Source organism: Microcaecilia unicolor, chromosome 2 (genome assembly GCF_901765095.1).
Source record: "Microcaecilia unicolor chromosome 2, aMicUni1.1, whole genome shotgun sequence".
NCBI classification, from domain to species: Eukaryota; Metazoa; Chordata; class Amphibia; order Gymnophiona; family Siphonopidae; genus Microcaecilia; species Microcaecilia unicolor.
The window spans coordinates 610,040,134-610,053,917 of record NC_044032.1 but is presented as its reverse complement, the minus strand read 5'-3'; the positions used below and the strand labels follow the sequence as shown (position 1 = coordinate 610,053,917).

Below are 13,784 nucleotides of genomic sequence, written 5' to 3'. Positions count from 1 at the left end.
TAGTAGTAGTAATACAGTGCTGTCATCACAAACTCTCCAACTGTACATTACCCTCAGAAAAAAAGATTGAACAAAAAGCTGTGTTTTTAATGTTTTCTGAAATTGCTGAAAACTAGTAGTTATAAGCAGCTGACCAGGCAAAAGCATTCTCCATAAGCATTCCTGCAACTGAAAAGGATGATGCTGGGGTAGAAGCATTCTGGTTCCAACTGTGGCCAACCCAAGTACTTATAGATGCCAGCTCTGCAGGTGTAGAGGGTACTGAGCACCCCCAATATTGAGCAAGCTCCTTCCTTTGTGTCCTTTGAAGGGTAAATTTTATTGTGTTTGGCACCCCCAATCATTTTGAAATGTTGGCGTCTATACTGACACAAAACAGAGGGAAAGCAGCATACAAAAGCAACCAAACAAACAGAAAAAGTAAACACTGGGCCTTCAGGAATGAGAAAAATGCAATCCTTTATTAATGATGAATACCCGACACGGGCCGTGTTTCGGCGTACAAACGCCTGCATCAGGGGTCAAAAAGCTCTTCTAGGTCAGCTAGTTAGCTAGTAGATAAAGATGATTAACAAACAGCTTATATTCCCCACGCAAGTGCCCAGTGAACTTTGCACCAGAGAAAAGACAGGAACATACAGTACGAACGGCATTCCTGAAGGCCCAGTGTTTACTTTTTCTGTTTGTTTGGCGTCTATACTGAGGAATGTTTCCTAAAACCTACTTTTTTTTAAACTGGCTTTTTGGCCAGCAGCCTTCGGGTGGTTTGGTTAGTCCGATCCCTACTAAATATTTTTTATTTAATAACTTGTATTCATTTTAATTATTATATTTTTGTATCTTGTGTGACTGTGTCTGTCCTGTCCAATTTGGAGTGCCTTCTTATTTTGAGTTTTTATAAAGTAAACCACCGCGATCTGCCTGCTCAGGTTAGGCAGTATAACAAATAGACAATAAACATACTGCATCATTACAGGCACCATGTTAACTCAAATCCATACCTGTGGATTTACAGCTCTGGCTCCAGAACCGTGGAATCTTACATAGTAACTTAGTAGATGACGGCAGAAAAAGACCTGCACGGTCCATCCAGTCTGCCCAAGAAGATAAATTCATATGTGCTACTTTTTTTTATTTGTACTGTCCTCTTCAGTACACAGACCATATAAGTCTGGCCAGCCCTATCCCCGCCTCCCAACCACCAGCTCTGGCACAGACCGTATAAGTCTGCCCAGCACTAGCCCCGCCTCCCAACCACCAGCTCTGCCACCCATTCTAGGCTAAGCTCCTGAGGATCCCTTTCTTCTGCACAGGATTCCTTGTACCAAAAGGACACAACACTTTTCCAGTTGAGATGTTTAATTTAAAAAAAAATGGGGGGGGGGGGGGGGGAACAATTGCTTTCAGTTATTTGTATTCAATGCATTCGCATTAGCATTTTTAAAGCCTCTTAATCTTTTATCTGCTATTCTCCAATTGTTATGTTTATGACAAAGGTGTGTGTTGTTTTTGTCTATCTGTTACCTTTATCTCCTGTTTTTATTTGCTGTTATCTTATATTTGATCCAATGAGATCCAGAGTTCTTATTGATGCCACATGATCTTTCAGTTGTTAAAATTATATTTCAATCTAATTCTGTAACCTTTGTGTTCAGAATTATGGTTCTAAGACCCTTGTTTTATAGATGTGGCATTTTTATTTGGTTATTACCCAGTTTCTTATTATTTCTTAAACTTTTTGAAGTGCCATACTTTCAGCAGTTCGGGAAGATTTGACCCAAATGTGACAAATTAAGAAAAAAAACCTTTCTTATTTGAAGACTAAAGCACATCATAAGAACATAAAAGTAGCCATACTGGGTCAGACCAATGGTCCATCAGGCCCAGTGTCCTGCTTCCAACAGTGGCCAATCCAGGTCGCAAGTACTTGGCAGAAACCGAAATAGTAGCACCATTCCACGCTACTAAGCTCAGGGCAAGCAGTGGCTTCCCCATGTCTGTCTCAATAGCAGTCTATGGACTTTTCCTCCAAGAACTTGTCCAAACCTTTTACAAACCCAGATACGCTAACCGCTGTTACTACATCAAACACTTCTCCTTTATGCTGGCTCTCCTAGGGCAGGTAGGGCTGCTTTTTCCCTCCTCCCTACCCCTCAGTTTGATTTTCTTCGGCCAGCACTGTAGTTCCATTACTGGCACAAAAGAAGCAGGAAAGGGGAGGGGGTGTAACAGGAGCTTCGCTGTCTCACTCAGGGCCCCGCGCCAAAGCACAAGTCTCGCACACATGCCAAGCACAATCCTCCTGCACCAAAGCACAAGCCTCGCACACATGCCAAGCACAATCCTCCTATGCCAAAGCACAATCCTCGCACACATGCCAAGCACAATCCTCCTGCACCAAAGCACAAGCCTCGCACACATGCCAAGCACAATCCTCCTGTGCCAAGGCACAATCCTCGCACACATGCCAAGCACAATCCTCCTATGCCAAAGCACAATCCTCGCACACATGCCAAGCACAATCCTCCTGCACCAAAGCACAAGCCTCGCACACATGCCAAGCACAATCCTCCTGCACCAAAGCACAAGCCTCGCACACATGCCAAGCACAATCCTCCTGCACCAAAGCACAAGCCTCGCACACATGCCAAGCACAATCCTCCCGTGCAAAAGCACAAGCCTCACACACATGCCAAGCACAATCCTCCTGCACCAAAGCACAAGCCTCGCACACATGCCAAGCACAATCCTCCTGTGCCAAAGCACAATCCTGCTGATCCCCCTAATGCTCAGCACTATGAGCGTGCCTATAGTTGCATCTCATTAGCGTTGAGCATTATTATTATTATTAGCATTTGTATAGCGCTACCAGACGCACGCAGCACTGAACACCTGACACAAAGAGACAGTCCTGGCTCAAAAGTGCTTACAGTTTAAATAATACAGACAGACAAGACAGTTATGGGTGAGGGAAGTACATGGTGAGAAAGAAGGAAGGGACAAGGAGAGGGCAACTGAGTAGTGGCTAGGAGCTAAAAGCAGCAGTGAAAAGGTGGGTTTTTAGCATAGATTTGAAAACAGGTAGAGATGGAGCTAGACGTATAGGCTCAGGAAGGCTATTCCAGGCATAAGGTGCCGTTAGGGAAAAGGAACGAAGCCTGGAGTTAGCAGTGGAGGAGAAGGGGGACGAGAAGAGAGATTTGTCCAGTGAGCGGAGTTCACGGGGGAGGAATGTAGGGAGAGACGAGAGTGGAGAGGTAATGGGGGGCTGCAGAGTGGATGCACTTAAAGGTCAGTAAGAGAAGTTTAAACTGAATGCGGAAGCGGACAGGGAGCCAGTGGAGTGACTCGAGGAGTGGGCTAGTGTGGGTATAACGATTCTGGCGGAAAATAAGTCGTGCCGCAGAATTTTGGACAGACTGGAGAGGAGAGAGATGGCTGAGCGGAAGACCAGTGAGAAGTAAATTGCATTATGGTATTATCCCTCTGTGCTGTTCCAGCTGTATATTTATGGCACTATTGGGAACAGCGCCTGAGTTTTGAGCATCGGGGTCTCAGGGAATGAGATTGTAAGGCATGGCAGAGGAGGAGCATGAAACCGATTACTGCAATCCAATCTCGTTAAAGGAAATCATTGTGCCTCCCTCTCCCCAGAAACACAGGCATCCAGTCTGCCCTTTTACCCAGATCCTTCATTCAATCAGCTCCATAGCCTGTGCAGTCATTAGCAGCCCTCCCCAAAAGCTGGGTGGAAGGGTCCAGACTTTTAAAGGACAGGGAGACTATTTACAGGAGAAGCAAACTTTACACTGGTAAGGATAAGAGAACTGTAGCTCACGATTGAGCTGCCCCCTTCCCCCTCCTCCATCCCCTCTGCGCTTTATTTACAGAGTACTGCAGTGGGCAGAACACTTCTGCCGTCCTCTACCTTCTTCCTGGGCGTCGGGGCTGTCATTCATTTATTCTCCAGCTGCTAAAGCCAGCAGGTTCTGTGCGAGGGAAAAGGATTACTTAGGCGGAGATTGGCAGCTACTCTCTAAGAAGCAAGCAGCCACCGTATGCGGGAAATGCAAGGCACTGCCTTCCCCTTTCCCTGTTCTTCGTGTCCCGTCGACTCAGCCCTGGTTTTCTAGAAGCGGGTCTGCACCTGAAGCTCAATCCTCTCCCTAGTCACCTTTCCATGGAACTGGAGAAATAAAACCGAATATGCGCCGGAGGAGGAAGGAACTTCAGCAAAGTTTCCCTCTTCTGTGTTTGTCACTGCAACACTGGTCCAGAGCATCCAGGAAGAAAATATACTGATCGCTCGCTTAAAGGAAGATGGAGCCTCACTAAATAAAAAACTAGAAACAAAAGCTCAAGGCAAAAACATAAAAAAAAAAAGTGACGTGGTAAGTTCAATTGGAGGGGGGAGGGGTGCGATTATACTGAATTGAGAGGGACAAGAATTACCAACAAAATGTTACTTCCAGCTGTGGAGGACGTTTGGAACATTTAATTTCCTAGTTAATATTTACATGATGCTGCGGTAATTGTTCTTTCTACTGCTTGGATGGCTTGATTACAGCTTGCTTCTTGTCTGCTTTATGATCCACCCGATTGCTACTGTTACCTTCCTCCCCTGCTTCTCTTGCTGGTAAACGCCAGTCCCGGTTGCTGCTTTTTCCCGGGTCCTTGAGCAAGTCGTAAAGTGAACCATCATAGTTCAGATACCTGAAACATCCGAAGACCGGCTGGTCCTGCACGTCTGTCCTGGGAAGCGGAGGTTCCCCCGGGCAAAAGCAGGTGGGTCACAAGACTTGAGTGGGGGTTTTCTTGTTTTGTTTTTCAAGATCACATTTCGCTCATACAACAACGAAAATGTGGTCAAGGAAGAGGGGAAGGTAACTTAGGGGGTGGGGGAGGGGGAGGAAGGGATAGTGAACATGCTACTTACTGTATTGCAACAACTAAGTATTTTTGAGCCATATTTTCAATGAAGATGAGATAAACTGGGGGCTCATATTCTTGCATATCTCTCTGTGTATGTTTTCCTTTGATAATATGCTCTTTTGTGAATGAGGGACTGTGAAACTTAAGATCAGGGTGTTTGGTCATCTGTCTGTTATGTATTTATGCATCTATCTTTCCTTTTTCCTGATAGTGAGGGGATCTAGGTGGGACCTGCATTTTAGGGGTAGGTTCAAAAAGAAAGACGGCAAGGGCATATTGTAGAACATTGGGGAAACACAGGAGAGGTTTCACAGGCTAACTGTGAGAGTGGAGCATAATAAAAGACATCCATGGAGAAGTTCTAGCATCCCACAGGGCTTTTTTTTTTTTTTTTACCATTATCTGTTTTGATTTATAATCTCCCCGATGGTAGTGATGGTATTGGTGCTTACTCTATGCTGCCTTTCCTGCTGTGGGAAATGGACATTAATGCAAGAGATAAAAGCTCTTTGTGCTTACCAAGGAGCTAATGTAATAAAGCATGGGAAGCTTATGGCACAGTGTAGCACAAATGGGGGCGAATTCTATATATGGTGGCAAAAGAAAAATCGCTATTCTATAAACCGCGCTTAAAATTAGTCGTGGTTTATAGAATAGTGCTTTTGCCTGGGACTTGCGCCTAAATTTAGGTGCGGTCATTTACACCAACCAGTGGCGTAGCTACGTGGGGCCACGGGGGCCTGGGTCCCCGTAGATTTGGCCCTGGACCCCCTGCTGATGACCCTCTCGACCCCCCCTCCCACCGCCAACCCGCTGTCACCAACCCGCTTGCGCCGGAAGAAGAGGACCTCAGCTGGAAGGGGATGGGGTCCCCTGCCAGCATAGGTAGGCAACAGCGGGTTGGCAGTGGGGGGGGGGGGGGGGTCGAGAGGCTCGTCGGCAGGGGGGGGTCAAAGTTGCTGTTGTTGTTGGTGGTGGCGGCAGGGGGGGTCGGCAATGGCAGGGGGTCGGCGATGCCGGGGGGGGGGGGTAAAATGTGCCCCTCACCTTGGGCTCTGGACCCCCCTCCAGCCGAAGTCTGGCTACGCCCCTGGCACCAACTGAAACGTAGTGCAAATGCACATGCCTAAATGTGTGTAAATGCTAGGAATGACCCCATCTGCCCATGACCATCCCACTAGTGCGCCCTCTTTTTTCACTTATACATAAAATTTAAGCGTGGATTCCATGCCTAAATGTATGCACATAATTCCAATTAAATCTAATTAGTGCCAATAATTGTTTGTTAAAAAGCTAATTATTGGTGCTAATTAGCTTGTTATTTAATTAAATTGTGCACACATTGTTCACATAAAAGCAGTGGTAATGAAGGCACTAGCTATAAAACCTGTATGCAGCAAAGTACACACAAGAACTGAACACTAAAAGGGGACAGATCTCTAAAGCAGTGTTTCCAAAGTTGGTGAGTGGTGTAGAACGAGTAGAAGTAAATCCATTTTTCACTTGTTCCAAAAGTACAAAGTCTAGGTGACACTCGAGGAAGTTACATGGAAATACTTTTAAAACAAATAGGAGGAAATATTTTTTTCAGTCAACGTATCGTTAAGCTCTGGAACTCTTTTCTGGAGAATGTGGTAACAGTGGTTAGCGTATCCGGGTTTAAAAAAGGTTTGGACAAATTCCTGAAGGAAAAGTCCATAGTCTGCTATTGAGACAGACATGGGAAGCAACTGTTTGCCCTGGGCTTTGTAGCATGGAATGTTGCCACAATTTGGATTTCTACCAGGTACTTGTGACCTGGCTTGGCCTCTGTTTGGAAAACAGGATATTGGGCTAGATGGGCCACTGTTCTGACCCAGTACTGCTACATTTATGTTCTAAGTCCAGTCCTGGAGTACCCCTTTCTAGTCAGGTTTTCAGGATATCCACAATGAATATGGATGAACTTGATTTACAAACACTGCTGCCATTATATGCAAATCTCTTTCATGCATATTCATTGTGGGTATGGTTCCCATGCGGCAATGCCAACGGAGCCCAATCAAAGTGAATGGGCTTTGTCAGCATTACTGCGCTGGGAGCCGCTAGCATGGCTTGATAAAAGAGGCTCTAAAGTGTTTAGGTGTAACCTTATAGAAGAGCACCTACATGCAGTTACATATTTAACTACCATTTACCCCCTTTTGGCACTTAAGTTCCATTTGAGCGCCAAAAATTATGCAATGAATCAGTGGCGTAGACATGTGGGGCCAGGGGGGCCTGGGCCCCCATAGATTTGGCCCTGGACCCCCTTTTGATGACCCTCTCAACCCCCCTCCCGCCGCCAACCCTCCGCCACCTGTCTTTGCTGGTGGGGGACCCCAACCCCTGCCAGCTGAGGTCCTGTTCTCGCAAAAGGCTTCCTTCTGTTTCTGCCGTCAAAACAGAAGGAAGCCTTTTGCGAGAAGAAGAGGACCTTGGCTGGCGGGGGGGTTGGGGTCCCCCACCAGCAAAGGTAGGCGACGGCGGGTTGGCGGCAGGAGGGGGGTCGAGAGGGTCGTCGGCAGGGGGGGCAAAGTTGGTGCTGGTGGCGGCAGCGGGGTCGGCAATGGTGGGGGGGTGTCGGCAATGGTGGAGGGGGGTTGGCTGCACCGGGGGGGGGGGGGCATGGGCATGTTAGGGACATTCCAAAAAGTTACTCATGTAGTTATAGGATACTGGGTCAGTGCACCCAACTTGGGTGCCAGCATTTACACCAGGGTTTAGCAGGCATAAGTCTGTCGCCCAAAGTTAGACACGAGAATCAGTGCTAAAGGGGCGCATGCCCTTTACAGACTAATAATTAACACCAATTTTCTTTGGTACCGATTTTTTGAGCACCATTTCTAGAATTGCTCTCTCCCCCCCTCCCCCAAGCGTTAAATTGGGCTCACCATATTATCGAATTAGTGGGTAATGTCTGGTTTTCCATTACTGGGGCTTTAGCATGTGATTTGAGGAGGAATAGACAAGTAGCTCACTTACATAGAAAAACTTTTAAAACAAATAAGAGGAAATAGTTTTTTCACTGGAACTCGTTGCCGGAGGATGTGGTAACAGCAGTTAGTGTATCTGGGTTTAAAAAAGGTTTGGACAAGTTCCTGGAGGAAAAGTCCATAGTCTGCTATTGAGACAGATATGGGGAAGCCACTGCTTTCCCTGGGCTCAGCAGCATGAATCAAGTTTCAAGTTTTATTAAGCGTTTTCTATCCCGCCTATCAGGGCATGTGTCTAGGATGCTTACATACTAAAAGTTACATCAAAATAGTTTGACATACTTGTAGTGACAATACAGGGCACACTAGGGAAAGAGGGCAGAACTACAATAAATATATTGCTAGGTACTTGTGATCTTGATTGACCACTGTTGGAAGCAGGATACTGGGCTAGATGGACCATTGGTCTGACCCAGTATCCCTATTCTTATATTTTTATGTTCTTACTAGGAAAAAAGGCCCGTTCCTGACACATGAAATGGGTGCTAGCAAGGTTTTCCTTGGAGTGTGTGTGTTTTACAGAGTGTGTGTGAGAGTGAGTGTGTGATAGAGAGTGAATGTGTGCGAGAGTGTGTGTGTGAGAATGAGAGTGTGTGCCAGGGGCCCCCCTCCCTCCCTCCCTCCCAGTTCCAGGGTTCCCCCCCCTCCCTCCCTCCCAGTTGCAGGGTCGGCCCTCTCCCCCTCCCTCCCAGTTGCAGGGTCACCCCCCCAGTTCCTAGGTCTGCCCGTCCCCGCTCCAAGTTCCAGGGTCCGCCCCCCTCCCTCCCACCCAGTTCCAGGGTCATTGCCCCCCCTCTCTCCCTCCCAGTTCCAGTGTCGTTGCCCCCCCTCTCTACCCACCCCCTCCAGCCACCCTGCGATGTTTAACTGCAAAATTAGAGAGCTAATCCTTTGGGTTTTTTTTCACCTGCTGTAATCTGTGGACAGTGTACTGGCATAAGAGCAGTCTCACTGGGACCTCCATCTGATTGATCACTCAGAGTCTGGTGTTATAAGCCATGCCTTAGAGCTGTGCGCTATGCAGTAAATAAGGCATCACCTTATTTTCCTTTTTTTTTTTTTGCTTTGTTTTATTTCTGTATTATTTCTATATATTTCCTTATCCAGTGTGCAGTAAACAAACTGAATGCAAATAATGTGCACAAAACCCTCACCAATGCTAACCACCCAACACATCTCTACTATAATAAAACACACCTGCAACGTTGTGAAGCTGACTCCGTGGCTTCACTGAAGTGAAGGGTTCGTAAGGTTTGTCAAATTCGTCAGTCTGTCAACATCTCTCTCGGCCCTGCTCTCGCACCTCTGATAGGTCTGCCGCCCTCGACGTCATCAAGTTTTGACGTGAGCGCGGGGCCGAGAGAGATGGTGACAGACTGACGAATCTGACGAACCTTACGAACCCTTCAGTGAAGCCACGGAGTCAGCTTCACAACGTTGGAGGTGCTTTTTATTATAGTAGAGATGTGTTGGGTGGTTAGCATTGGTGAGGGTTTTGTGCACATTATTTGCATTCAGTTTGTTTACTGCACACTGGATAAGGAAATATATAGAAATAATACAGAAATAAAATAAAGCAAAAAAAAAAAAGGAAAAAAAGGTGATGCCTTATTTACTGCATAGCGCACAGCTCTAAGGCATGGCTTATAACACCAGACTCTGAGTAATCAATCAGATGGAGGTCACAGTGAGACTGCTCTTATGCCAGTACACTGTCCACAGATTACAGCAGGTGAAAAAAAAAAATCAAAGGATTTTAAAACAGAAGAGACAAAAGGTGACTTGCTCCAGGTAACAGACTGCCCTGAGGCTGATAAGGATGAGACCTGCATTTGCATTTCCAGGGTTGGCAAATTTACCTTGAGCTTTATTATAAGCCAAGATCCAGTTATTGCAAAGAGGCTGCAAAACGTTTTGCATGAATGTCAAAATGTGCTTTAGTGTATTATTCAAATATATTTAGCAAGGGCATGGGGGTTGCAAGACTAAAGTACACATTAGCACAGAAATGTTTAAGGGGTCCTTTTAGTAGGCTGTGGTAATGTGTGCTTACTGCAGAAAAAAAATGCCTTTTCGTGAGGCATGCTCAGACATCCCACGGTAATTTTAGGATCGGCAGAGAGTGGGCATGTTAATCGGTTAATGCAGCTACATTGCCGCGTGCTAACCGATTAATGCGTGGTTGGTGCCTGAGCCCTTACCTTCTACAAAATAGGTGGTGAAAGGGGCTCACGTGGTAATGGCCGCATGCTAATGGGAAAATGAGTGTGTGGCCATTAATACTGCAAATAGAAAAATCAGCCATTTTACCCCTGTGGAAAAATGGCCTTAGCATGTGGGAGTGACCCCAAATAAGGATGTGCCAAGGCCACTTTTTACCGGTTTGGTAAAGGACCCCTAAAGCTGATGCTAGCTGCAGTCTGAGATTCCCTCTACTAACCAACTAGTTAACATGGGGGACTTCTCCCCAAAATCTGGTAAACACAGGTGACCTCCTCCTGATGCCCTCTCCCCACTCTGTGTATACCCCATCTGAGAAGCAATCCCCCTAACTCATGAGAAGCAGTGGCGTACCAAGGGCGGGGCGGTGGGGTCGGTCCGCCCCGGGTGCACGCCGCTGGAGGGGTGCACTGAGCAGCCGCGCGCCTGTTGGCTCTGCTGGTTCCCTGCTCCCTCTGCAGGGAGCCAGCGGAGCCAAGAGCCACACAGCTGCTCCCAGCAGCTAAGAATGCACCCCGGGGGGGGGGGGGGAGGTGCGCATTGGCGATCTGCCCCGGGTGGCAGCCGACCTAGGATCCTCACTGATGAGAAGTAGTCTTGGTGTGTGATGCATAACAGGCATTCCCCAGCTGAGGCATTATCCCCCTCCCCAACAGGCAGCCCTAAACACCAAGAAGCATATGCAGTGTATGACACATATCAATCATCCCTCTCAGAAAGGGATCTTGACCCTAGAAAGGCATTCTCTCCAAATTATGGCTGCACTGCCGATTACCACCAGGAACACCCCCCACAGTAGAAAATAGAAAAATATTTTCTACTGCAGGAAACAGCATGCACCAGCTTCGAAACTACTACAGCGCTAGTGCTGATTTGTCATGTGCTACCCACATATTAGCCCTACCACTGCTTAGTAAAAGGACCCCTGAGTACAGTAATAATGGCTTCTAGGGATATGCATTCATTAAAAACATTTTCCATGCCATTTGCCATCATTTTTGCCAAAATGACAGGAGAAAATCGCAAATTTTAGTTTCCCTCCCCCCCCCCCCCCGTGTCGTTAATAGTGTGCACTCTTCCAAAATAGGGTGCCGTACTGGTGAATAGAGTGCATTCTTCCAGAAGGGGGTGCCCTATTTGCAAATAGGACATACTCTTTCCAAAGAGTACACACTAGGTATGATATTACCTCGGAACCTGCCCCCTCCCCCATAAAAACAAGAATTCCTATAAACGATACTGGAAACTAAACAAAAGGAAAATATTTTCTCTGCGCCCCCTACTGGTTTCTGCTAAATTTGCCATTCTTTTCTATCCTTAATCCGCCTTATAGAATGCCTCTGAAAGTCAGGCATTAATAATAGCGTGTTGTCTAGATTCAAGCATGGTGAAATCCTACAGTGAATTAGTTCCTCAAAATGTTCCTTCCATTAATAACAAGTACCATTTTTGCAGTTGTATTCGGGGTTTCTTATAAGAAGAAATGACTAATTGCCTGGTAATGAGGCAGATGCCAAACAGGGAATAAGCCGAGATGACTAAACCCAAGAGTCTAACTTAATTTCTTTGTTTTTCAGTTTTTTTCAGCAAATAGAACATTTTGGCATAAACATGGGGATGATTGGAGCAGACAGTGAAGAAAACAGGACAGAAGGAGTCAAAACTGAACTGAACACACGCCTTTATTTACCAGGCCTCACTACACCCTATAATGAGGGTTCCAAACCAGAGCTGATAGACTTCACTAAACTACTCGGTGTACAAATTATCCTCATCTTCGCCTATTGCTCCATCATCATTCTAGGGGTGATTGGAAATTCACTGGTGATCCATGTAGTGATGAAATTTAAAACCATGCGAACCGTCACGAACTTCTTCATTGCCAATTTGGCAGTAGCAGATCTGATGGTGAATACCCTGTGTCTACCCTTCACGTTGGCTTATACCCTTTTGGATGAGTGGAAGTTTGGGATTGTGCTCTGCTACTTGGTGCATTTTGCACAGGGACTTGCTGTCAGCGTGTCCACAGTAACCTTGATGGTCATTGCTTTGGACAGGCACCGCTGTATCGTCTACCATCTGGAAAGCAAAATCTCTATGAAAATCAGCTTCTTGATTATAGGTGTTACTTGGACTTTCAGTGCACTCTTGGCTAGCCCATTGGCTGTCTTCAGGGAGTATTCCCTCATTGAGATTTCCTCTGATTTCAAAATCCAGGTGTGTTCAGAGAATTGGCCAGAGGATAAAGTAAATTATGGTACAATCTATAGCATGTCGATGCTTCTGATTCAGTACATTTTACCCTTGAGTATCACTTCTTATGCCTACATTAGGATATGGACAAAACTCAAGAATCATATCTGCCCCGGAGGAGCGAATGATCACTATCACAACCGCCGACGAAAAACAACCAAAATGTTGGTGATGGTGGTGGCAGTGTTTGCTGTGTGCTGGTTGCCTTTACTTGCACTGCAGCTCGCTATCGACATTGATGGGAAAGTCTTATTCTTGAATGAGTACAAACTTATCTTTACGATATTTCATGTCATTGCTATGTGTTCAACCTTTGCCAACCCCATCCTCTATGGGTGGATGAACAGCAACTACAGGACTGCCTTCCTTACAGCATTTAAGTGTGAGCAAAGAATGGACTCGATCCACCCCGAGGCTTTGGTGGGTGCCCAAGTCAAGAAAAAACAGCTGGAAGTAAAAGAAGAAACTTGCACGAGTTCTAATTGCCAAGCTATCTTGCCACAGCCCACCAATGTTTAATATATCAACTTAGGAAACAAAATAGACCCTTCAAGCATATACACAATCAACCTATTCAAGGCACTTTAGTGAATCCTGTCTTTATTATATTGAAGAAAACCAGCAACTACACTGAACAGGTGTTCCTTGATACCAAGAGAAATTATATGTACTATTTGGCTTTGGTTCAGTAGTACAGAGAGGCATTTCAGATGATGAAACGTGTGTGTGTGGGTGTATGAGTATGCATGTATATGTTGGGGGGGGTGGTTATGATTTTATTTCTGTGTTTTTTCACTTGCAATTTCAGAATGGCTGCATCAAACAGCACAAAACGTTTGTGGAGGAAGGTCCTAGAAATGGATGTCTTCCACTTTTCAGAACTAGTGAGTGATCTCGGGGGGGGGGGGAGGGGAGGGGAGGGGGTTACCTGTGGGGAGAGAGAAAGTTGGTAGTTTTCTGATTTGTGTGTGATTTGTGTGTTTGTGTTCCCTCCCCTCCCGGCCCCGCAATCATAACTTTGAATTGGATAGACCTTACACTACCCAAGTTTGTATGGAGGTAAATCCCTGGAGGCACATAAGATATTTTTCCACTTTTCAAAGTTTGTGAGTGACTTGACTGGGGGAGGGCATAGGAGGAGCACAACGCCGGCACCTTTCAAAAGAAATTCATGGGGGTTTCTATCTGGAATGTCGCACTTTCTATTTGCTGTTTAAAATACATGAATCCAAAGAAACGGATATGATTTGTTTGGATGACTGAGTGAGGGAACCTGTTGCCTTTGTTCTTCAGTAGCAACACATGACAAAGGGAAATTTGGGGATTAATATTCTAAGGAAGTTATCTCATAAGAGGGGCTCCTAC

The 13,784-nt window shown here is 46.0% G+C and overlaps 1 protein-coding gene across 1 annotated transcript; it reads left to right on the top strand.

The window, feature by feature from the left end:
• Positions 1-4,394: 4,394 nt before the first annotated feature.
• On the top strand, positions 4,395-13,287 carry NPY2R (neuropeptide Y receptor Y2). The gene is made up of 2 exons (XM_030192687.1): positions 4,395-4,785; positions 11,744-13,287. Exon 2 carries the CDS (start codon positions 11,778-11,780, stop codon positions 12,936-12,938), a length of 1,161 nt encoding a protein of 386 aa, XP_030048547.1. The 5' UTR covers positions 4,395-4,785; positions 11,744-11,777; the 3' UTR covers positions 12,939-13,287.
• Positions 13,288-13,784: the final 497 nt, after the last annotated feature.